Raw genomic sequence first — 24,589 nt, forward strand, 5'->3', positions numbered from 1 at the left:
TGAGCTTAACACCGGTCCTGTAGTGAGAGCTTCCTTCAGTAAGCTGAACGCGCGTTCTTTTGCGTCATCCCACGTCACTATTTGCGGCTCGGTTTTTCGCAGGGCGTCAGTAAGCGGGCTTACCACGTGAGAGTAGTCTTTAATATAATGCTGGTAATAGCCAGCAAGTCCCAAAAAAAGCGCGTATGTCTGTTTTAGTTTTGGGACGTCGGTGTTCCGCTACAGCAGCAACCTTAACCTCCGAAGGTCGACGACTGCCCTGCCCGATCACATGGCCCAGATAGCTGACTTCAGCTCTCCCAAGCTGGCACTTTTCTGGTCTAATGCTAAGCCCCGCCTGGCGAAGCCGGTTCAGGACGGCACGTAAATGTCCCATATGCGCCTCCCAAGAATCAGAAAAGATTGCCACGTCGTCTAGGTAGGGAAGTGCGAAATCACTAAGATCCCCGAGAACACGGTCCATGAGGCTGGAAAAACAAAACGGGGCGTTTTTCAAGCCGAAGCTCAACATGACCGGTCGAAAAGTACCCATCGGGGAAATAAACGCGGCGTACCCGCTGGCTCGCTTAGAGAGGGGGACCTGCCAGTAGCCTCGTACGAGGTCCAGAGTCGAAATAAATTTAGCCGCACTCACCACTTCTACCCTTTCCTCGATATTTGGGATTGGATATGTTTGGTCTCGCGTGATGCTATTCAACTTTCGATAATCGATGCAGGGCCTGGGGTCTTTCCCCGGGGCCTCAACGAGGATCAGTGGTGAGGTGAAGTCACTTTCTCCGGGCTCAATCACTCCGAGTTCTAGCATGCGCTTAATTTCGGTTTCTATGATATCCTTTTGCCTCGGAGACACTCGATAGGGCCTAGAACGAACCGGTCGATTCTCCGTCAGCTCGATGTCGTGAACCAGAAGTGTCGTCTTCCCCGGCCTGTCCGAGAAAGCTGTCCGAAATTCTTTGATCAACTCTGTTAGATCGGCGATCTTAGATGACCCCAGCTTCTCATGGTTTATCATTTTACGACAGAGTTCTTCCACCGTGAAACCTCCGTCACCCTCCAAGAGCGGGATTTCGAACGGCGTCTCTTCGGGTGCGTTCAAAGTCAAGTTTACGATGGCTTCCCGCTCTCTGTAGGGCTTCATGAGGTTGCTGTGGAAGACTCGCGTGTTTCGCCGTTTCCCCTCTAATTCAACCGCGTAGTTTGTCTCCGAGAGCTTTTGGATAACCCGCGCCGGACCCTCCCACTGAACGTCAAGCTTGTTCTTTCTGGAAGGTACGAGAATCATAACCCTGTCGTTCACCCTGAATGTACGCAACTTGGCGGACCGGTCATAGTAGGCTTTTGCCTTCTGTTGCGCCCTTTTCATGTTCTCTTCAACGATCCCCTTCGCGTCATTTAGTCGCGTCAACAATTCCAACACGTACTCGACGACAGTTGGATTCTCCCCGTGTCCCTCCCAGGACTCCCGAAGCATGCGTAACGGAGTTCTTAATTGTCCTCCCGTATACCAGCTCTGCTGGACTAAATCCTGTCGACTCATGAGGGGCCGTTCGGAGCGCAAACATTGCCGCGGGAAGACAGGCCTCCCAGTCCCTGCTATGCTCTACGCCGAGTGCCCGCAGGACACGTTTGAGTACCGAATGAAGTCTCTCCACACTGTTAGATTGCGGGTGATAGACCGAGCTGTGAACTAACGTAATCCCGCACTTTTCGAGGAACGTGGTGGTTAACGCGCTCGTGAAGACGCTGCCCTGGTCACTTTGGATTTCCGCCGTTAATCCCACTCTCGCAAAAATCGATAGAAGGGCGTCCACCACGTTTGTTGAACTGAGCTCCTTTAGCGGAACTGCTTCGGGAAACTTAGTGGCCGGGCACAAGGCCGTCAAAATGTACCGGTACCCCGACTGTGTTTGAGGCAGTGGTCCGACGATGTCAATCACGAGCCGGCGGAATGGCTCCGTGATGACAGGGACCAACGTCATTGGTGCCTTAAGCCTATCGGTGGATTTTCCGATACGCTGACAGGCATCACATGTCCTCACAAAGGTCTCAATGTCCTTCCAGCACCCCGGCCAGTAGTACTCCTGTGTCAGCAGCGCCTTGGTTTTCTTGATTCCAAGGTGTCCCGACCAAGAGCAGTCATGGGCGAGGTGAAGCAAGTCCGACCGATACCCTCGAGGAACGACCAGTTGGTCAAACGCCTTCCCCTTTCGGTCTCTGTACTGCCGGTACAGCACCCCCGCTCTCGTTTGAAAAGAAACGTTTTTTCGTGCTATGCCCTCCCTCGCACTGTCGTGAAACTCTCTAAGGGACGGATCCCCTTCCTGCTCCGCAATGAGCGTTTCTCTGTCTACCTTTGCCAGAGACCGAAAGCTGTTAGACACGGGCGAAAGGAGTATGCCGTCCCCTTCCTCGGGGTCGGCAGACCGCTCTCCCGTTTCGATCTCAGGTTCTCTGGCCTCACCCCGCGCGCTGTCAGGCTCACCGAAAGCATCCGGCTGTTCGTTAGGTTTAGCAGGTGAGCAAACCTCCCCCTCAAAGTTATACTCGAGTTGCCCCGCTAATGCTCTTGCCCTTGAGCGCGTCAGGGCCAACACGGTTTCGTTAGAGAAACTCAAACCCTGCTGGCTTAGCAACTGTTCTGACTTATTCGAAAACAAGTACGGGTACGGTAATGGGAGGTTACTATACTCCGTTTCACCTTCAGTCCGGGCGCAGCGGACGCTAGGAGTAATCCCAGCCAATCCAGCGTGGAGAGAATGTCATGTGACCTTGAGCTCCCTGTGTCCCTCTGCCCAACCGGCAGGTCACGTGATTTTCTCCCGGCGCTGGATCGGCTGGGATGGCCCGTGGCGTCCACTGCGCTCAGACTGAAGGCGGAACGGAGTATAGAGACCGCCGCCTCAGTCTCGAGGATTCCGAAAGGTCCTGAGATCATGATTTTAGCAATGGGCAAGCACACGCTTTGCTCCTCTACTGCTTGTCGAATCCAAGCGCAGTCTCCAGTGTAGTCCCCTGACCGCACGTACGAGGGATGTACGACATCCATTGTCGCGGCCGAATCCCGAAGTACTCTGCACTTCTGACCATTGACGACCATCTCCCGCGTGTAGGGCTCTAACAACTTCTCGTTGTCCTCATTTTCTCTGACGTAATGGAACGCAACTTTCTTAGTGCAGCTGGCCGCGAAATGTCCGGGCTGCCCGCAACTGTAACAAACTGCCTGCCTGCCTGCTTCCTTTTCTCGAAGGCTTTGGTGTTTTCACCATTTGTATTTCGCCCTGCGGCTACCCCGTCTCTTTCTTTGGGCTTCTCGAAGACACCTTCCCTAGCTGATCCTTTTGAGAAAGGGGAGAACCGAAACGGGAACGCTTTCTCGTCACAGAAAAACGGGACGAGGGGGGGCCTCGTCCCGTTTTTCTGTGACGAGAAAGCGTTCCCGTTTCGGTTCTCCCCTTTCGGCCTGTCTGTAGGGTCCCGCTTTTGACCCCTTCTCATCGCGTACTCTTCTGCGAGCTCTGGGGCCTTTAGGAGGTCTACCTCGGTCAGTCTGTCCTGAACCCAGAACTTGGCTGGCTCCGAAAGCTCCGTAAATAGCTGTTCAGTGGCAACACACTCGAGCACCTTGTCGTGGTCGCCATGTGCGCCGGCTCTTTTCAGCCACTCTACCAAATCTGCCTTTAAGTTATACGCAAACTCTGGCCATGACTGGGTAGGCTTCCTCGTGGCGTGACGGAAGCGTTGGCGAAAGGCCTCAGTGGACAGGCGGTATTTCTTAAGAAGAGCGGCCTTAACTTTTACATAGTCGTCCGCCTCCTCCTTGCTCAACCGAGCAATCACATCTGCTGCCTCGCAAGGGAGAAGTGTTAACAACTTCTGGGACCATGTTTCGCGCTGGAATTTCATCTTCTCGCATGTTCTCTCGAAATTTACCAGAAACAGCCCGATGTCTTCCCCCAGCTTATAAGGCTGAAGCAGATCCTTCATCTTCAACTTCTCCGCCGGTTCCGCGATCACTCCCGTCGCATTGGAAGACGCGCTTTCTAGTCTTTTCATTTCAAGCTCGGTGTTGCGCAGCGCTATCTCATCGGCCCGCTTTTTACTCTCGCGCTCTTGTCTCGCCTCTTCGTCGGCCTGCTTTTTGCGGTCGCGCTCCTCCTGTTCTCTTTTGCGGCTCTCTGCCTCTTTTTCTCTTATCCACTCTACAGCCTCTGTGATCTCGTCATCAATGTCGTCTGTGGCCTGAATGAGCTTTATGATGCGTGGTTTTCTTTTTGCTTGCCCCAAGTCAATTCCTAAATGGGTACATACATGTACCAGCTCTGGCACACGCAACGCGCTGAGATTTATGACCTACTCGATGTAACGGCACTTCCCTGACAAAACTGACGTCAAAACGGACATTTTTGTGTTCTGACGAAAACTTTTCCCCAACGCCTCACAACAAAACTAAGAGCTGTAGGGTCTGGCGAATCAAAGGAAGAAAGCCGGGCACTCACCCACACTGAGAGTCATGGTCCAGCGCAGTTGGATCCCGCCGCTGCCACCCAGTTGTTGGGACCGAGGGGGTTCTCCGGGTAGCGTCACGCAGGGCCAGGCCAGGAAAGGAGCAGCGGGCAGACTCCCGTCCAGGAACATGACGAGACGGGAGGGTCTCTCGCAACGAAACTTTGTTTAATACATATGTACAAAGTATTTACAACGTCCGAGAGCACAGATGCGACATTCTGTTTGCCCCTTTTATAGGGTCGCTCTTCGGTACTCTCGCGGCTGGCAGCCAATGGTGGCCGAGCTGCCAACAAATCATGTTCAGGCCCCGCCTCCACTCATCCCCTGAGCACGCACACACCCACATGCACACACTGCAGCTGTGGCCGGACTTTACACTCCGTTGCCGAGGCACCCTTGCCCTCGAAAGCTGCGCCGAGGAAGCGACAGCAAGGGGTCCAGTGTTTGCCCGGGTGACGACGTTGGCCGTGTTAGTGCTGACCCCTCCATCAGACGGCGTTGAGGCACGGGAAAGGGCTTGGCCGGATCATCCGCAGGTGGCGTCCGGGGATAATCTCACCCTCACGGAGGCCCCGCAGCTGGCGCGTCGTTACCCGGAATCCTGGCCCGGTAATCCTCCCGGTTCTCGAGTCGGCTGACCCCGTTTCGGACCAGCGTTAACGCAGCCAGAAAGAAGAGTCCGGCTTAGCTCCGCGCCTAGGTGGGGCGACGCCAACACGGTGGTCCCACGGCACCCCCTTGTCGCCTCTCGCCTCGTTTCCGGGCAAGCCGACCGGAGCCATGTGGCGATGCTACTCAATGTGTTCACCGTTGCCGGACGGATTAGATAGGGAGGGTCTGGTCCGGGGCTTTTCCGTTTTCACAACACGCTATAGCGGTACGGCGTGATTGGTTGCTTTCGGACACGACTCGGCGGTTCGTTATTGGTCTCTCAGCGGCGACACAACATACGCGACCAAAAATGTAAATGTTACCATTAATATCCTAGAGAAAAAAAAAACTGGGGAAGTAGCGACTGTACTCAAACCGCAGAAAGGAGTTGGCGAGCGCGATGGTGTCACGACGAATCGTGTTATATTTTGGATTATACTTGGCTTTTTCTTCGCGAGTGTCTGTTTCGTTCTCCGTACGGATTCCAGTGGCGGAACTCGGCGCCAACGACGATCCGATTATCCGCCTTTCCTTTTCTCCCGTACCCAAATGTCTTTCTCCGTGTTGTTCGTGTCACCTGTCACGTTGCAAAGTTGAAATAAATAGCACTGCTCTTTGTGATGTTCGAAAAGAAAAAACGCTCCTGTGTCTGTTCAACAAATCGAGTCTCGAGGATCCCAGATCCGAACAAGTCTTGTCTTTCTTACTGTGCACTAGCTGCGGCGTAATGTTGTGATCGAGAAAAAAAAAAAAAAAAACGTATACTCGATGATTTTTTTTTTTTTATTTCGCATACCGGTAGACGCCATTTGGGATTTTTTTTTTTTGTGCAATAAAAGGTGCGTTGTTGAAGGCCTATTATCAGTACTATTTAAATATTCGGAACGGTTTATGGCCATTAATGTAAAATTTCATATAGCATCCAAAACATTGGCTTTGATCCTAGGGTTTGCTGCGTTTTATTGACAGTAATAATAACTGACCCACAAAAGAACTTTCTTCATTCGCAGGTCATGCATAAAGAAATCTAACATCTCCTTTTTTTCATCATATCATTACGGTCGTAACACAACATCTACAGGGTGCCCCCGAAGAAATTTACAGGGGTTTTCTCCCCGAAAAAAAAAAAAACAACAAAAAAACTAGGCATCGCCGAAAACTCAATCTCCGCCCAAAGGTAGCACTGGAGGTCCGAACCAGATACAAAAGTTTTAGCACGAACCGATATTTTATTCAAAACTTATAAGTATTTTTTTTTAATTTCTTTTGTAAAACTGCGGACGACAGAGCTCTAGAAAACATGGAGTTGTATGGCTACAGAAACCAAAAACAGGTGAGAATGGGCCCCATTTCCCCATCGACATTTTCAGAAAATCACTTATAAATTTTGAACAAAAAATCGGTTCGTGCTGAAACTTTGCCACCTGGTTCGGACATCTAGCGCTTCCTTTTGGCGCAAAATGAGCATTCGATGATGCGTAGTTTATTTTCGCGGTAAGAAAAACTCTGTACATTTTTAAGGGCACATCCCGTACATCTGCGCAATGTCTCAAATGGCTGTCACTGATGCGTTAGCTCTTGATAAAACGATTTGTTAGCTTAAATGGACAATCTTTACAAAATGATTTCTTGATAAAAATAATTTGACATAACGATTTCCCCTAGAAGCTTGCCTGTGTTTCTTTTTTTCGAATTTTATTATCTATATTGGTTTGTTTTCATTTTTTTATTCGAGTTGGGCTCTTAAATTGTGTGTCTCTTCAGAATGCAACATTTCCTTCTGCATAACTCAGTAAAGACTCAGTCATCCATGCTATATGCTGGGAGCATTCACTTCTTCACTGTAATTACTAAAATAATAAACCTGGTGCTGCTGGAGGTTTTATTAAGCCTGGTAACGTCCAGGATGTGTATACAATCAAGTGGGCACAGGATTGCTCCTGATATTTTAAAGATGCAACAATCGGGATAGAGAATTAGAAAGTTTATGTCGAGGGAGGAAACCAGGACAATAATGGTGCCTTCGATTGTCATCCAAGGAAGCGCGACAAAGAATTCTTTTGAAACACAAATAAAGTTTTAAAAAAAAGATGAAAATGTAAAACATTGGTGAGTTAAAAATGACCATCTTCACCGTGATCTGATCAGTACCAAAAAAATGAGAAAACTCAAGTTAGCAGCATTGACGCCTCGGAAAAAGACCTGCCAGACGCAGAACTCGTAATCGTCCGTGACGAATGGAAAAGCATGTTATAGAAAAACGAAAGACAAAATTAAAATTAAGGCTTCAATCCACGCTGTGAAGGTGGTTGGACAGCGTAGCTGCGTTATCACGTGCAGCGATTGCCCACTGCACTATAGACCCTTTTTATGGAAAACACCACCAGATGGTGCTCCAGTTTTTGACGTGCCAGAGGACTTCCGGTTTATACAAAAAATGAACCCACCTTGCCACCGCTGCTTGAAATGTATATGAAAGGTTTAACCAAGAATTCTCCAGGTGAACGCCAAAAGAACGAAGAAGTGTGAGATCAGTAAAAATGTTTCGAGTATTCTTGTAAACCAACTTCCCTCTTCCAAGATGTAGTATTGTACAGCCGAAGGCCCTCGTTCAATCTCCAACTCTGTTGTCCGTGTTGCATTTATGCTTTCTATAGTCAGTTACAGGTTAAGAAGGTAGCGGCAAATGCCCCTCAAAGGGAACCATATATCCCTCCGCCACCTCCGCATCCAATAGCGTCCCACCGTTTCCTTGACGTCGCGGCCAACGCGCGAGGAGGCTCTTGCCTTTCTGTACATATTTGCTTTATTTTTCTACTTTGACTTAGCATTGTGGAAGCCACGAGAGGGAGATTAGAGTTTTCCCCCACCGACGGAAACAAATACGACTTTCGGGGATTAGCTTCCCCCCCGATGGATACAAAGGCTGCTTTCAGGGGCTCGGTTCCCTCTCCGATGAATACAAAGGTCGCTTTCTTAAAAAGTGGGATCGGAGACAAGTGGGAATCCATTGAAGCGGAACAAGGAGCGTTTCCAGTGAACTCTTCTTTCGACTGCGGAGAGATTTGAAACGGGCGCATCACACTTGTGGGAGGAGCTTCTCCTACCTTCTTGACTTGTAACCGACTATAGACCTTTTCCACAAGGGCGCCGCCATCTTGAATTGACGTCACTTCCAGTATGGGCGAAAACGTAACTTTGCCGTTGCCACGCCAATAGAAGACATTTAGGATATAAGCCTAACCGTCACACATTCTCGTTTTGGCTCGCCTCTATTTTTTTACTAGTTACAGGTTGAAACGTTTCTTTTTTTTTCGTCGCCCATACTGGAAGTGACGACAATTCAAGATGGCGGCGCCCTTGTGGAAAAGGTCTATAGGCTCCTTGCACATAACGTCATTTCCGTTGCCCTCCAGAGAAGAGGGGAAGAAGGAGCTCCCCTCTTATCAGGACCCTCCTTTCTGCCTTCCGGATTTGTACAGGCGTCGCTATTCTCCCCCCAGAAGATTATAGAAGATAAACCTGTCACTCCAAATTTTTACAAAAGCAGCTTCCCTCTCCTCCTTTTACTTGGTGTTCAAAAGTGTGCGACGTGACGTCAGTGCAAGGAGCCTATAGGCTCCTTGCATTGACGTCACGTCAATGCACGTCACGTCACGTCAGTGGCCACCGGGAACACTCCCGGTGGCCACTTTCCCAGGATCCAGTGACTTTGGTCGGTGTCGGTTGTTTCTGTTTGTCTCTCCAGTGTGACTCTGCCATTAAAGCGCAGAAAAGAGTATTTTCGAATCGCAGCCTCCGCCAATAGACCTTTTTCAAAAGTGCGCGTTATCTATGTAGCTGTTGCGCCCATTTCCCGAATCTGCCAATGTTTTGAAAAAAAAAAAAAAAACTTAAATTGAACGTTTAGTGTTTATACAGTGCAAGGTCGGTCTGCCTGTAGAGGCTACACTGGTTTACACTGTAGATGAGCAATTTTGCCAGTGCAGTACGACTGCTAACCAGGGGTCTTTAACGTGCTCACGCAGTAGCGATACACGACCGCACGCCGGTGCGATGCTCATTTAGATCGAGACGGGCAGAGGTGGGGATCGAACACAATGGTTTGGGCAAGTTACTCTGAACATGTATTGAAATTTGGCACGAGGACTTCGTCAGCGTTCGGGGTGAGCTCGATTCTGCGCGTATCGCCAACGAGTGCTGCGTCGATCAACGTTCGGCGAGCACTCGGAACCAACCACACGGTTCGTGTCCGACAAATGGCGACCGCCAACGTTGCTCGACGAGGTTTTGAAAAGTGTCTGCTATTCCCCCTCTGAACAAAGCCAAAATGAAGGCGCCCACATGAAAATCCGCGAATGACTCTAGGCGTAGCAGCCACCAGAATGCGCCGCTATTGTGACGTCGGTGTGAGTCATGTGTTACTTGCACCAGCAAGGCCCCTGCTCTAACACTGAGTCACTTACCCTGGAAAAATGGCGGCAGTAATATTATCACCCTCGATGTCAAAAGTGGTCATCCCCTGGTAGTAGCCGAACCACACCAAAGCGGCGAAATTGGCGGTCACGATGACAACGATGAACAGCAGGCGCAACGCCGACCCCCACTCGTCGCGGGCGGGCTGAGGGAGATCTCGTGTTCGCAGCATCTTCAGCTCTATGCTGTCCGAAGATGAAGAGGACTCCTCCCCACCCAGTTTTGGCCCTGTAGTTCTGAGGTGTGTCGTCTCGCCTACGGGTGTCTTGGGTGCCGTAGCAAAACCCGTGGCTAAGCTCCAGTCAGCTCCCGACTTGTTTGTTGACTGAACACTTGCTTTGTTCTTGGAATGGGACCACGTCTTGGCGCGTTTCTTTCGGTGCTTTGACTTTCTTTCAGATGCTGGGGTGCCTTGGTGTTTAGGTGTATGCCATCTGGAGGCCTTGCTAGATTTCGCGGCAGCCATCTTGGTTTTGGGTAAGGCCACTACTGAGTCTGGTGGACCTTGCGGAAGAAACGGAACATCAAAAGGGACGCCAGGCTTATTTTGCTGGCTGGCTGAAGGTGGGTAAACAAGCTGCGTCCTGGTGAGGGCTCCCGAACTACCTTGTGGCGTGAACCCTTCAAAGGGGAAGCGTGTGTCAAGGCTACGCGTCATGGCTGGGCGCAAAGCCGACCCTGCCGTTCCTCGCTCAAGAGGATGCAGGTTAGCACGGTCCCGGTCCATCCTTGCTGACTGGGCACGAGTCGGTTCCCACGGGTGCCAAAAGTTCCGGTTGTAAAGGTACATGTCGCCCGGCGGCTCTCGACAGTCTTGATACGTAAAAGGATACGGGGCGTAGGTGGCTGCGCCTTGCATTCCAGGCCTGCTGGTCGTTGGTCGCTGACTCCAGGTTCGAGCGTCCCAGAGACGCCCTGCGGGCACCCCTTGTAAAGATGCGGGAGGAAGCACGTACGGCAGCGGCATGGGGTAGTTGGAAGACACTGTGTTGGGACGCCACTGACTGCCGCCAACCGGACTCCACATTCCCGCCCATGTGTCGTTCATGCTCTGCGAGATGATCCGATACCAGATGCCAAGTTAATTTAATCACGATATTCTTTAAAAAAATGTAAACTACCACACGCTGTGTGCTACGATTTACATGCGGCAGCTGTTGCCTTGCTGAAAGATGTCTTTTCCGAGATTTGCTTTTCGTCGATGTGTTTTAGAATATTTGATTTAAGAGCTTTGCTTTTAGTAGAATAGCTCTAGATGTGATTTGGGACATGTGTAAGAGAGAGAGGGAGAAATAAATAGACCAATAACGCGTCTTGGCATAGATGACGTGGTTGCGCGACAGGGAAGACGGCGATAAGGAGTGTGCTATCGTAGCGGTTCCATATCACTCTCCCCGCGATCATGTGGAATTTTGCGTACAAACGCCGGCGGATTTGGCCGGAAAGGGGCTCTAACCGCTTTAAAACAACAGGACCACATCCAACACGAGCACATCGCGCACACTGGAGTTCGCTCTTCCGCGTGCCCGCGGAGCCAAAGTTCTCGTCGCCCACAACAGCGGAAGCGAAACCCGCCACTGCGCTGCCCTCAAAAGCCGGCAGCGGTCGCCGCCGACTTTGGCGGGACGCTCACGGACGACCGTTCTGTCTACAAGTGCACAATTCTCCTCCTGTTTGTTTGTTTTTGTTGTTGTTGTTCTTTTAGGGGAGGGGGGAGGGGAGGATTGTAATTGCGCGGGAAAAAAAGACGAATGCCTGTTTCGTGTTGTGAGTGGCAATGATTAATTCCCGCAGTGTTCAGCGAAAGTGCGAAACATTGTTTGAGGGGTGGTGCGACTATTTTTGCAACCATTTCTTACATCATAATAATATTAATAATAATAATAATAATAATCAACAATCATACAATCAATTTTATTGCGTATCCATGCAGGAACAACCATTCGGTGTTGGTGTTGGCACACCGAACATTCGAACGCTTAAAAACACGGAGCACACAACATTAAAAGATAAAACATAAAAAGTATAACTTGAACAACACACACAAAGATCAGAATAACCGACGCATGAAATTAGAAAGTAAATATTTATGTTGGAACTTCACACGTTGGTGCACCATGAAGATGAATGTCTAGAGTCTGGAGAGTACATCATGTGAAGAGAAGAAAAAGAAGAAGTGTAAACTGACAAAATTTCTTGTAAATGTTAGTGGCCATGTAGCCCTCATACCATTTGTAATGAGATAAGAGATTTGGGGAGTTGATTAAGCCGGGGAGGGTTTTAAACAAAAATACCAGATCCGCTTTCTTTCTATGACGATGCAGGTCAGGTAATCTTGGTAAAGTTTTAATCAGGTAATCTAATACGTTCCAAAACAGATTTATAATTTAAAGTTTGCTCATTCAAAGCCGAATAGGAATACTTAAAAATTCAGATGAATTTGTGCTGCACCCGCTCAATTCTCAGTGAATTGGTTTACACATTTCGTTCCACACTACCGACGCATAGTCTAGCTGCGAGCGGCCCAGTGAACACAAACGGGTTAAAGATGCGTAGGGATTGTCAGGCGACACAGAGGTCCAAGCACTCGTATAGATGCGCAAACCATCTCGCCCACATGAACATTAATAGGTTTGAACCAAATACAACATCGAGGTCTCTTATTTCCCCCATAGGCGTAGACTACGTGGAGGCATCGGGACTCGTGCCTCCCCCTGGTGAGATCCGGGGGGGGGGGGGGGGGGGGGGGGGGGGGTCATAGCGCTTTCTCGGGGTGGTATGTAAACAAAATAACGCACACAGCGGCGAACGTAAAATGTATCCCCTAAGAAAAACTACTGATAATTGCCGGTGTAAAAAAAAAAAAAAAAAAAACATGCGCGGAAAAGCTTCCCCGGGGAAAATGGAAAGTCTACGACGCTGAGTCTCTTTCAAATCGATAAGGAAAACCGACATTTCTAGCTTTCCAAAAAAATGTTAATACTTTTGTTTTTGAATGGTTCAGACGGGGCCTGTTTTCCCTACACCATTTGCTGAATGTGCTCACGTCTGCCTGTAGTCTTAAGCAGTCGTCGAAAGTTCGAATTTCACGGTCGATTTCATTGTCATCGGCGTACTGGAGTAACAAGGAGTGTGAGATAGCGAGAGGGATATCATTATCAAGCATATAGAAAAGACAAGAGGGCCTAAATCAGATCCTTGAGGCACCCCGGAGTGTATTTTGTAGGTTGTGGATGCCATATTAACTTGAAACAATCAATATTAATAAGAATAAATAATAATAATAATAATAATATAATAATTTTGGCTCAGGAGAGCCGCGGAACAGCTGAAAGAGCCCATACAATAGTCAATATATGTGATGATAAGATATAGTGATAAGAAATTCGATAAGAAAACCCGCAGTGCCGCATCTACTGATAGTGAATATATGTGATGATATAATATACAAGATGAAAGTGATGTTCATTATGACGTGATATCTACAAGGGGAGGACGACGCGGTCTTCTCAACGCAGGGGCGGATCCAAGGGGGGGGGGGGGGCGGGGCAATTTGACCTTCCCCCTTCTTGGAGGGCGATTTGACATGCGTGGACCCCTCGAAATAAAACCGACTACCGGCCTGCCACGTTGTAGAAGGCTCGGTACTCAAGGACGAGGGTTCAAAATAGGGTAGCTCGCACCCTAACAGGTACACTTGTACTCTGAACTTGGAGGACCACTCCGTCGCTTCAACCGTCAGTACCAACAGTCGGTGGCGAACTGTAGTGCAGTGAATGACACTGTATTCTTCTTTGTACAGTTCCTGATACGCTGCGATCCACCAAGCAACTGCGATTCAGCGGGTAGCCAAGATCGTCCATCTGTAATCTACGTTCGACGGAACTGCACGGCTGGCCCTATCGATAGTAATCCCTAGTCGGGGCTTCAGCTTCAACTACGCACCGCAAGGTTCCGTGGTGATCGGCGCTCTCCTGGCTCCCTGACAGAAGATAAAGGACGTTGCAGCACGACCATCTTCGCAGTCGGTGGCGAACTGTAGTGCAGTGAATGACACTGTATTCTTCTTTGTACAGGTGAGCGTTAATTTTGCTCTACGTTTCCGTATATTCCTGTACATCTGCCACCGGCTGCAACTGTTGGCATTTCTTTCTTTTTTTGCGAATGCACGGCTTATGATGTCCGAAAAGGAGTGCTTAGCGTGCTTGCAGTCAATGCCCGACGATGGTCGTTTTCTGACGTGTTCAGAATGTTTGCTCCCTTACCATATAGGTAACACTTGTTCGGGTGTGGCGGAGGCTACGTTTTCGGGTATGGGATCAAAAAAGCGTAGAAAGTGGCGCTGTCGAACATGTAGGGCTGGGGGGGGAGTGGCCGCGTCAATGTCGAGTGCGGACTACCAAGAGCCGGAGGATGCAAGTTTTTCGGCAGATTTTTCTACTGTGAATGAAAAACTGGACCAGCTACTCTCTCTTAGAGACAAAGTGGACAGTCTGCTTCCACTTCCAGCAAAGGTAGATGATCTGCTGACCTTGAAGACTACATTCGCAGAGTTAAAAGTAACTGTGGAGGAGTTGAAAAGCTCTGTTGAATTTACCTCTCGCCAATATGACGAGTTACTTGCCGAGTTGACTACAAATAAGAGGGAAACAAAAGACCTCAGGACGGAGGTGACCGAGCTGAAAAACACAATATCTGAGCATGCTGCACATATCGGCCGGCTGCAGTTGGACCTGAATGAGGCTGAGCAGTACAACCGGTTACCTAATCTAGAGGTCCATGGAATTCCGGAGAGTGTTGGTGAAGATCTCCAACAATACGTCTGCGATCTTGCGGCAAAGCTGGAAATCGCATCTTTCCAGACCTTGCATGTTCTTGCGGTACACAGACTTCCCGGTAAAAAGGACAAGATTGCCCCGGTTTTAGTTAGGTTTTCTTCTGCGGCGGTGCGAGAGACATGGATGAGGGCACGTGGCAGGCTGCGCGCGCTCGCGCAAAGTAAGGACTTACCTGAGCTTTACTTCAACGAGAACCTAACCCAGATAAACCGAAACTTGTTTTGGAAGGCCCGTACAAGGGGAAAGGAAAAGAACTTCAAGTTCGTCTGGGTCCGAAATGGGAAGATATTTGCAAAGCGGCAAGAACAAGCCCCCTCTGTTAGAATAGGTTGCGAATTCGATCTTGGTCTGATAAACTGAGACGTCGTCGGATCCCGACGGAATTAAGGCATGGATTGTGATTTTCGCACTTGTGCTTCCTTTACGGAAGTTAACAGTTTTTTTACAGATTCTAGAAGTAATGGGTTCCGTATTACCCATGTGAACATTCGTAGTATACGCAAACACTGGGATCATTTTCTTGCTTTAATATCCCCTTTTTGTACTTTTTTTTATGTTTTTGTACTGACTGAGATTAATGTTGGTTCGGATTGTTTGTCTAAATACACGATACCAGGCTATCGGCTGTTCTCTTACACCCGTCCAATGGGAAGAGGAGGGGGTGTGGCTGTGTTTGTCAAAGATATCTGGTCTGTGACAGAGCTTTTTTTTCCTTTCAACCAAGCGGAAGTGGTTGTGTTGCGCGTAAGCGCCCCTTCGTTATCGCATGTTCTCTTTTCAATTTATCGTCCCCCATGTTGCAACGGGCGGCTGTTTTTGGTTGAGCTTGACTCAGCTTTGTCTTCCCTGTCATGTGATGATCTAATATGTATAAATGGCGATATAAACATTAATATTCTTCGGCCTACAATGACTATGGTTGCAGACTATCTGGACGTCTTGTCTAAATGGGGAATCAAAACCACAATCAACAAAGCCACGCGTGAAGAATTCTTATCTGGACAGCTGGTGATATCCAGTATCGACCATATAAATGTTCGAGCACAGAACTTTATCGTACAATCGGCGATCATAGAAACTAAACTTGCCGATCATTATTTTGTTTGTTGCTCGTTAACACAACCGCAAACGTCGACTACTATCATCTCGGAGAAAGAATTTTCAATTGTTGAGCCTAGGCTCTTTGATAAACTTATAGCGGAGCATGACTGGAATTCTTTTTTACTAGCTGTGTCTCCAGGTGATATTTACGAGCAGTTTGTAGCTCAGGTGAATCTTTTTAAACGGGCGGCTACTCGTATGGTAAAAATTAAGCAGCGGAACCAAGACCAGAAATGGATGTCGTCCGAGATTCTCGTAGCAATAAAAGAAAAAGACTTGCTCTGGGCCCAGTCAAAGCGATCTCCCGGTTGTGTTTCGCTGCGGTTGAACTTCAAGCAATCTAGGAACAAGGTGAATGCTATGATTCGTCTAGCTAAACGAAAGTACTTTAGAAATAAATTTAGAGACGCTCGTTTTGACATCAAGAAAACTTGGTCGCTTGTTAATAGTCTTAGTGGTGCAAAGACATCTGTTACTAATAAAGATAGTTCTGCTCTCTCAAACTTTACTACTGATAGGCAGACTGCAGTCGAAGATTTCAACAAGTTTTTTTCTGAAGTATCAGGGGTCGAGAGGCAGCATCCAGACTATTGTACATACAGGACAGTGTATTGGGCTCGGCTTACCTACCTTTTCTTACTGAAAACGATCTTAAATCGCTGCTTTTTAGTCTGAAACCCAACAAATCCCCTGGGATCGACGGCATCTCAGTTAATGATTTGCGCAGAAATTACGAAATAATTAAAACGGTTTTGCTCTCTCTCTTGAATAATGTGATCTCTAATGGCATCATCCCGTTAAAGATGAAAACGGCGCTGGTCATTCCGTTGTTCAAGGGTGGAGCGCGAAATAATGTAGAAAATTACCGTCCAATTTCGATCTTACCTTGTCTTGCTAAGATATTAGAAAAACATCTGTGGGGAGTAATGACAAGCTTTTTAGATAAACACAATATTCTCTCACCCTATCAGTACGGATTTTTACAAGGTCGAGGTACCCAAATGCTCCTGGAAGATTTTTCTGATGAGGCTAATTCATCTTTTGAGCACAATCAAGTGGCCTGTGCGCTTTTTTTTGGACGTTAGCAAGGCATTTGATGGGGTTTGCCACCGTATTTTACTGACAAAGCTTTCAATGTTAGGTTTCCGGGGTTCTTTCCTACGCCTGTTGGAAAACTTTCTGCGAGATAGGCGTCAGTGTGTATCTGTTGGACAGTTTCAAAGCGACTTTTCTCTTATCAAAGCTGGTGTCCCACAGGGTTCAATCTTAAGTCCGCTTTTATTTAATATTTACGTTAATGACCTGTATAAAGTTGTGCCAATTTCTTTATTTCAGTATGCCGATGATACTGTCCTGTTAGCCAAAGCGTCCACCTCTTTAGAAGTTATCTCTATTTTACAGTCTGCAGCTATTAAAGCTATGGACTGGTTTGCAGCTAATTTAATTTTAATTAATGCTTCTAAAACTCAACTCATTTGTTTCCACAACCCTCTAAAGAAAGTTTCTCTAACTTATCCTTTATTGTTGCATACGACAGATTGTTTGCATTGTGATTGTATACCTGTAAAATATTCATCTTCTGTGAAATACCTTGGCGTGTTTTTTGACAGCGACCTAGCGTGGAATTCTCATCTTTTGCATATTTGTAAGAAACTTCGTGCAGTATGTTGTATATTGTATAATATCCGATATTTTATGCCCCTTTCGGCACGGAAAGTTGTTGTTCATGCCCTTGTATATAGCGTGCTTCGGTATGGTGTGACTGTTTACGGTCATTGTGCTCTTCGCTGGCAAGATAGAATTAACTGCCTTTTACGTTCTCTGTTAAAAAATATTTCATATGACCTGTGTCTAGAGAATGATGTCGATGTATTTAAAATATTGGGTTTTCCTAACTTCAGCTCGCTTCTGATAGAAACTATTGTTCATAGGCACTATTGGGCTACCGAATTTAAAACCCCGTACATTCCGTCGCGTTATCTTAGACCCAAATACCCTTATTGTATACCTCGATGCTCAACAAAATTTGGAAAACGAATTCGTAAGTATTACGTGCCAGCAATTTTCAACAAACTTCCTTCTGAAATTCATAATATAAAAACAAAATACAAGCTTAAAAAAGCCTTAGGAAGTATTAGTTTTTAATACTGTTTAACGGATGTTATGTTTTGTTTGTGTTTCATTTTTTGCTGATTATATTTGTGCAGTTTCGTTTCACTGACTGCCAGGCGCTGCCAGACAAGCCCGATGTGGCTTTGGCAGGCCTGATTCTGTACCTTTTTTCTTGTCATGTAATAAAAATATTATTATTATTATTATTATTAACCGAGACTGAAATCCGCGGCGGCGGTTTCAAGGCACAGCTCGGAGCCAATAGGTCGGCGCAGCGGCGCACATCTAGGGGCCGTCGGCGCAGCCTGCTTCTGCGGCGACTAAACCAAAAAGGCGCAATCGGAGTCCTGCTTATCTTACTTTAGATTCTCCCCCCCCCCCCCCCCCCCCCCCCCCAGATCCCCCCTCCCCCAAGACGGAGTTCTGGATCCGCCGCTGTTTCAACGGCACCGTTACTCGAATATTTGGGAAAACTATAACACTGCTTAAAGGGACCCTGAAAAATAAATTCAAAGAGTTTCGTTGGGGCACACCTGTCAAAAAAATTAATTTTACGCGAAAAAAAAAAAAGAATTTCAGAGCAATATTGACGGCGCGAGACTCGATTGAGTCGGTAGTCCCCTCTTTTCCGCTTGTTTTCTCTGTCGGCATTCCGGGCGCGTTGAGAAGAGGTGGATCGCCTTCGCCTTCACGTTGAGGGGGAAGACCGAATCACCATCTCGTTGAGCGAATGACCATTCCGTGACGTCATGGACTTGGCGAGCAGCATTTCAAATAAATCTCTCGCCGTCAATATCGCTCTTTAAAAATTTACACGCGTGTTCCAGCCAGATTGATAAAAAAAATGTTTTTTCTTTCTTTTTTTTTTAGGGGGCCCTTTAAGATCAGTCAGGGGGATTTCGGGGTCTCAGACCCCCACTGATTTCGACGGAGGGTCTGGGACCCATTTGGGGAGTAGACCCGACAGCCGTCAACTGTATCGTCAGCTACCGGGGACCTATTATTCCATTGAAAGTTTAAGGAAATTACCTATAAGTTTTCAATAAGACAACGGCGGTGTTCCAAAACTTTGGCATATGATCTGAACCGCTAGATCTATATTTGCACGGAGTTTGAGAGTTCAGAATACGAAGTTCATTAGCGATGCGTAGTATCCATGCGCGGTGACACGCTGTAGGGCACTCACCCACTCGAGAAAGATCGATAATAATAATAATCTTCATTCGCTCAGGAGAGCCGCGCCACCGTAGAAAGGCAACAGCCGGTACAGTACGTGAGTTAACCAAGAATCGAAAATTTCGAGAAGAGCGAAAGACACGCCTGGAGCATTATAATAATTTGCAGATGCTATATAACCTGAAACTATTGCGGAGGCAAATCAAAAGGCCCATGTACTGACGACCGTCAAAAGAACGATGTCTCTTACCCCAGTGATGACAATCTTCTTCCTTTTCTTTTAGAACCAGACCATGTATTCTTTATCGGATCGGGGCCGGGCAGTGAGGGAATGTGTAGATGCGGACGGAGTGCAAAGCCTCAACCTGAGGGGAGGAATGTACAAAGAAACAATCCTTTGGGTAAATAATTATATATTTAGGCTTAATTTAGACACAGGGCAGGGTTGTAAACCTAGTCAAGATGACACTTATTACCTGTTTATGTGTGTTTTTTAGGGTAATGTTTTACATCATAGGACTTAAAAAGATGTATACGAAATATTAAACAAAACTAACTTTCGTAGAAAAAAAGCTTACCAGCAATAAAAACAAACAAACAAATAGGTGACTGAATGAGTTCAGCTCGGAGCACGTGAAGCGAAAGTTCACGTGGCAGAACCCAGGTCCCCCAGGTTCCAGGGATCCTGGGTTCAATCGGCACCCCTGCTTATTTCGATCTCAATGAGCAGCGTACCAGCGTGCACTCACGTATCACTACTGCGTGATGAACGCAAAATTTCCCCGGCGTGTACTGGTGGACAACTTGTTTTGCCATTTCAGAAACGAAGCGCATGCGACATTTTAATTGGCGCTCAACGGGCTCGAGCACCTGTGCACCCATAGCTTGGACTGCATAGACAAAGAAAGTTGTGCTGAAGATTTTAGGTTATGACGAGTGTTTATGAAGATTAACGATGCACGAGCAACACGAAAAAAAAGACGACGACGGCAGTTGATCTAATCCCATCCTGTTGTACGGACTGCTTTCTCTCTAGTTCCTAACAGAACGATGCATGGTGTCAGAAATGGGATGATAATCACCGTTCATCATGACTGGGCTTCCGGCGCCAGAAACGCTGAGGTTGGGGGACCATGCCGCTGGAAACTGGAGGAAGTTCAGGCAGAGAATGGAGCTCTTTCTATTGGCCACGGAACCCATCAAACCTCGGACTCAGCAGCAAGAGGCCCCTATTTTTCTGCATATCGCGGGGCAGGAGGCTATTGGTGTCTTCAATACATTTGGAGTGCCACCTGAGGAAGCCACAAATTACGACAGCCTTGTAAGAAGATTTGAAGACTACTGCCTCCCGATATTTAATGGACGGGGCGAAAAGATGAAGAAGAACCATTTGAACAGTTCTACCTTGACATACAGCTGAAGGCGAGGACTTGCGGATCCGGAGAACTAACGGAGTCAATGCTGAGTGACGAGATTGTTAACGGAACGTCAAGTAGGAAGCTTCGTGAGAAGCTCCTGCAAAAGGGGCATTTAACCTTGCAAATTACGGTCGAATGTTGCAGGGCTAAAGAAATAGCCGGTATTTATAGCAAGGCATGTAGTTCCGCCACACCTGTCAGGAAGAAGAGGGACGCAATGCTGGAAGTGGAACCCGTTGAGAGAAACAGGCACGGAAGTAAGGTCGGGGGAACGCTGGGTCACGGCCAGGGTTGTAAAGTACCTAGGTACAAGCAGTCTGTACACGTTACTAAAAATAACGAATCGATTACAATTACTATTACTCTTGGCTAAAAAGTATTCGATTATATTACTTGATTACTCGACAGCAAAAGTAGCTGGACATTACTTTAAGAAGTAATCGTTACTTTTCCGATTACTTTATGTGTGAAGACTTAAAACTTTAGCGCTCATAACAATTAACTACCTCCAACCTCGAAACCTTGCTCGTCGCAAAGACCACGTAGGAGAAATATGGGATCTTGACGTGTATTTGAACTGGCTTTGTTATATTTTGCATCCGCTTTAGACATTATTCGGTTCTGGCTCTCCTAGGGCTACGAGTAAGTACCGTAAGCAGGATTGTTTTTTTTTGTTTTTTTTTTCGTATTTCTGGGTGTGTGCGCGAAGGGGCTATAAAACTTCGTTTCAGCTTCCGTCCGAGCGCAGCCAAAGGCTGAGGGACGGTTCGCAACTTCGAGAAGAGCATTCCTACGCACCACAAAGTAGTTCACAAAAGTGATTTCGTTTAAAATAACTGTTTTGTGCGTAAAAACTGCACAATGTTCCAGATGTGTACTGCTGGGAATGATTTGCAACTAAAGGAATCAGATCTTTGAAGTTTATGTTTCTATTAATATATATAAATGCATGTTGTTCAGTGAAAACATGTATATCCGCTGGCAACACGGCTGCAGCGTTCGGTTTTTCTGTGCGATTTCGTTCGCGTAATCGCCGAATCATGTGCTTCGCTGCTTCCCTCACCGAGTCGCTTCAAAACGCCCTTTCGCAAAGGCACATTCGGGCGTCAGGCGCGAGAGGTCGTGATGAATGTCTACTTTCGAATTCGGCAGAAGACTCCGGCCGCGTCGTACCGCGAATGCGTTGTAAACAAGCAAAGCGTCCGGGCCACTACAATTCAGATACGCGGCGAAATCAGGGCAGCCCTTTACCTGCCGATCACATTGAACGCCAAGAAGCTGGTGGAAAGGGCTGCGCCTCGAGCTCTGGTATATCCAAACAATACAAGGAAACATCAATGGCCGGGTCATCGGGAACCTTGCAACGTGTACTTACAACTCAAAACTATGCCGAACAGGTGGAAAGCTCGGACACAGATGCCAGCGGCCAGCCTACGTACTGACATCCCCTGTGACTACGTTTCAGAACGTGAAAGGGCCCTTTTTAAACCTGTATCAGACGATATCTTTGATACACCCGTAGCAGACGAAATACTCAGTTAGCGCGGGCGGCGCGGACGACCGGCGGCGCAGCGGAGTGATACAAAAGTGCAGGCGAGATCGGGTGACCTAATGCCGGCGTGTGATTGGCTCCGGCCACACGTAGCTTTGGCTGCGCTCGGACGGAAGCTGAAACGAAGTATAGTTTCACCGAAGGACTTACAAAGCTACATTCTGCTCCCTCAAACTTCGTCCTGAATGGCCTTTGTCATGCACTGGGGCCCTTTCCTGGGGCCTCCCAATCCCAATCCCAGCTAAAAAAAAAAAAAGAATTGACATTTTACAGGTTGGTTGATCTTGTTTCCTACACGTCCGCAATCTTTTTTTTTTCTGTTGGAAAAAGACGCAAATTTTATTTCTGTCATTTCAGAAAAAAAAGGTGTGTGCGGGGGGGGGGGGGGGGGGGGGGGGGGGAGGTTTCCCGTGGAAAATTAGTAACGGTTACAAGTAACTTTTTTACTTCAAAAAGTAATCAGATTACTCTTGTGATTACTGCCTAATAAATGTAATCAACTGATTGCAAAATTACTCGAAAAAGTAATCGATTACAAGTAATTTGATTACTTGTAATGCGTACGCTACAAGTCTGGGTACAAGTAACTGAAACTCGGCATCTATAGGTACTTTTGTTGCACTGCACCCGTTCTGTGACGAGCCCGCCCCTCATGCTTATTTCAAATGTCGGTGCTCGGTATACGCGTGACCTAAAACACAACTTCCCAGAAAGAAAGAAACACAGCAGTCCGGCTTGCGTTCTCGAGTTAAGAACCGAACACATCTCATTAAAACCAAAAAATAATACTTCACTCTCTAACAAATGCAGAATACTAAATGCGGTCGGCACTCTGCATGTTCAAGCAGTAGTTATAAAGTAATTGTCGTTGTATTGGGTTCTGTACGGTCGGAGGAAAAGTCAGTTTCAAGTTTAGTCCTGTTGTGCCACTTTGCAGTACATGTCAATTTTAATTGAAACACAAATTACGAGCACAAAACCTCGGTTGGTGCCGTCGACGTAGGAATATTACATAACACTTCGGTTGGGTCCTATCATTAACACTTCACTTCCTTTAAAAAAAACTGAAACCACACCTACACAATGTGATGGGCACTATAAAAATATGTCCGTCATTGCGCTTTCTGCGGTGCGAGAGACAGTCAGTTCCAAGTTCAGCCCCCCTGTGCAACTTTGCCATATATATGCCTCTTTTGCATTCCAGCCACGGGGCGCACGTTCCTCCATTCTTCTTTTTTCCGATGTCCAAACTCCATTAGTTGGCCTTCTTCTAAGCAAATCAGCTTGACTTCTTGGAGCCGCTGATACAATACACTTGAAATGTCTTGGGCGTCTTGTATCGCCATGCTTGCTGGCTGTCGCAGGTTGTGTAGACTGGCCTGATGTTTTACAGGTCCCCAACACCATCGCACGCGTATTTGTCATGTCCTGTCGCAGAAAACAGCCATCTGGCTAGAGGATATTTCAATTTCCTGAACTCGTGCAGTCGATGTCTGTTTTTAAAATGGCTCGCTGCTCCATCGCTGACACAAGTCACTTGCGAGTGAACAGGAGCGTGGTCCTCGAGCTAATCTGTGACTTTCCTGAGTGCAAAGCAGGCGTGGGCAGAGTCGTGACAGATATCATCGCTGATGATGGCGAAGCTGTCTGTCGATTTTCGAGTGGGTGCAACGCATGTAACAACCGCCACTGGGCAGGGCAAACACTGGCCGGCGGCGCCCAAGGAATACGTGCACCGCCCCCCGACCCGCGGGAGCGTATTGTTAACGCAGGCGATACACACCCCTGCAACGACGCTCACGCCGGATCGGATATGGTTCGTGGAGATGGGCGCTGCCGCCGTCATTATAGGCAGCGGTTGCAACGCGAGCTTCCGAAGCGGCAGCGTATACGTTAGTGGTAAGATATGTGCCTCATATGTAGCGGATCTCGGTACGATTCACGATGTAGGCTTACTTCTATTTTCTTTTCTCGAACATTTTGTTTTGTCTGGCATTTGGCGATATTTACGACATTTCTTTTTTACGATTAACACTGAAAAAAACGAATGTTGTCGACGAAATTTCCCTGAACAAAATGATATGGGACTCTATTTACGGAGGTTCATGTTGGACAGCGGGGCTTGGGTTGCCGGCTGGACGTGGCAAAGCGGCATGTACGGGAAAGGGGGGGATAAGTTACTAAATAGTTTTGTAATTAGTAGCCGCATACCACATCGCCTCGTCGTTTCAGATTGCCCGTTCACTGAGATTTTGTGTTGCTGTTTAAATAGTGTTCTGGCGTTGACAATAGAGAGTGATTGCGATGTGTACGTAAGAAACAGCAAGCTTACAAGTGGATGCTCTGACCCGGCAGCGCTAAGCATCTACTGATATCAAGACAGTGGAAGACCACAGGAGGGCACCGCCACGCAAAACAGTCGAAATAGGAAAATCCATCAAGCAACAAGAGTGGAAAAGAGCTTCTTCCTACCAAGATGTACCCGATAACTCGAAGTCCTGCTGTGTACCTGCGTGCGTAAACCGTGACACCGCCGCACTCTTTGGCACGCTCGACGGTGGCGTGCTGTGCAGACAAGGGGCGCAAGAAACGACGCCAGGCTTCGGCGCGAAAGATCAACTCCAAAATGTTTTTTTCCCCTCTTTAGAACAAAAATATTTTATTTAAACTTTCAAGAACAAAAATGCAATAAACTCTTCTGCAAAAGTCACCATGATTCGTATGTTTCTTTGGACAACCTCAAGGCAGAATCGACGGCT

At 47.5% G+C, this 24,589-nt stretch overlaps 3 protein-coding genes across 3 annotated transcripts in view; 2 read left to right on the forward strand and 1 right to left on the reverse strand.

Annotated features, from left to right (window-relative positions):
* Window positions 1–2,190: 2,190 nt before the first annotated feature.
* On the reverse strand, window positions 2,191–4,512 carry LOC120840506. Its single transcript, XM_040211094.1, has 4 exons — window positions 4,497–4,512; window positions 3,356–4,292; window positions 2,894–3,206; window positions 2,191–2,241 (listed from the first exon to the last, which is right to left on the reverse strand). The coding sequence occupies exons 1-4, from the start codon at window positions 4,510–4,512 to the stop codon at window positions 2,191–2,193; spliced, it is 1,317 nt and encodes a 438-aa protein (XP_040067028.1).
* Window positions 4,513–9,424: 4,912 nt separating this feature from the next.
* The window catches only part of LOC8032122 (tubulin--tyrosine ligase-like protein 12), a 122,822-nt gene continuing 107,657 nt past the window's right edge, over window positions 9,425–24,589 (forward strand). Inside the window, exon 1 of the mRNA XM_029970196.4 lies at window positions 9,425–10,197. The gene's annotated coding sequence lies outside the window, so the exon portion shown is untranslated. The remainder of the gene's footprint in view (window positions 10,198–24,589) is intronic.
* On the forward strand, window positions 14,016–14,831 carry LOC121837655. The gene has a single exon (XM_042293353.1). It carries the CDS (start codon window positions 14,016–14,018, stop codon window positions 14,829–14,831), a length of 816 nt encoding a protein of 271 aa, XP_042149287.1.

This window comes from Ixodes scapularis, unplaced genomic scaffold (genome assembly GCF_016920785.2).
Source record: "Ixodes scapularis isolate PalLabHiFi unplaced genomic scaffold, ASM1692078v2 PGA_scaffold4__175_contigs__length_147842914, whole genome shotgun sequence".
Taxonomy (NCBI): domain Eukaryota; kingdom Metazoa; phylum Arthropoda; class Arachnida; order Ixodida; family Ixodidae; genus Ixodes; species Ixodes scapularis.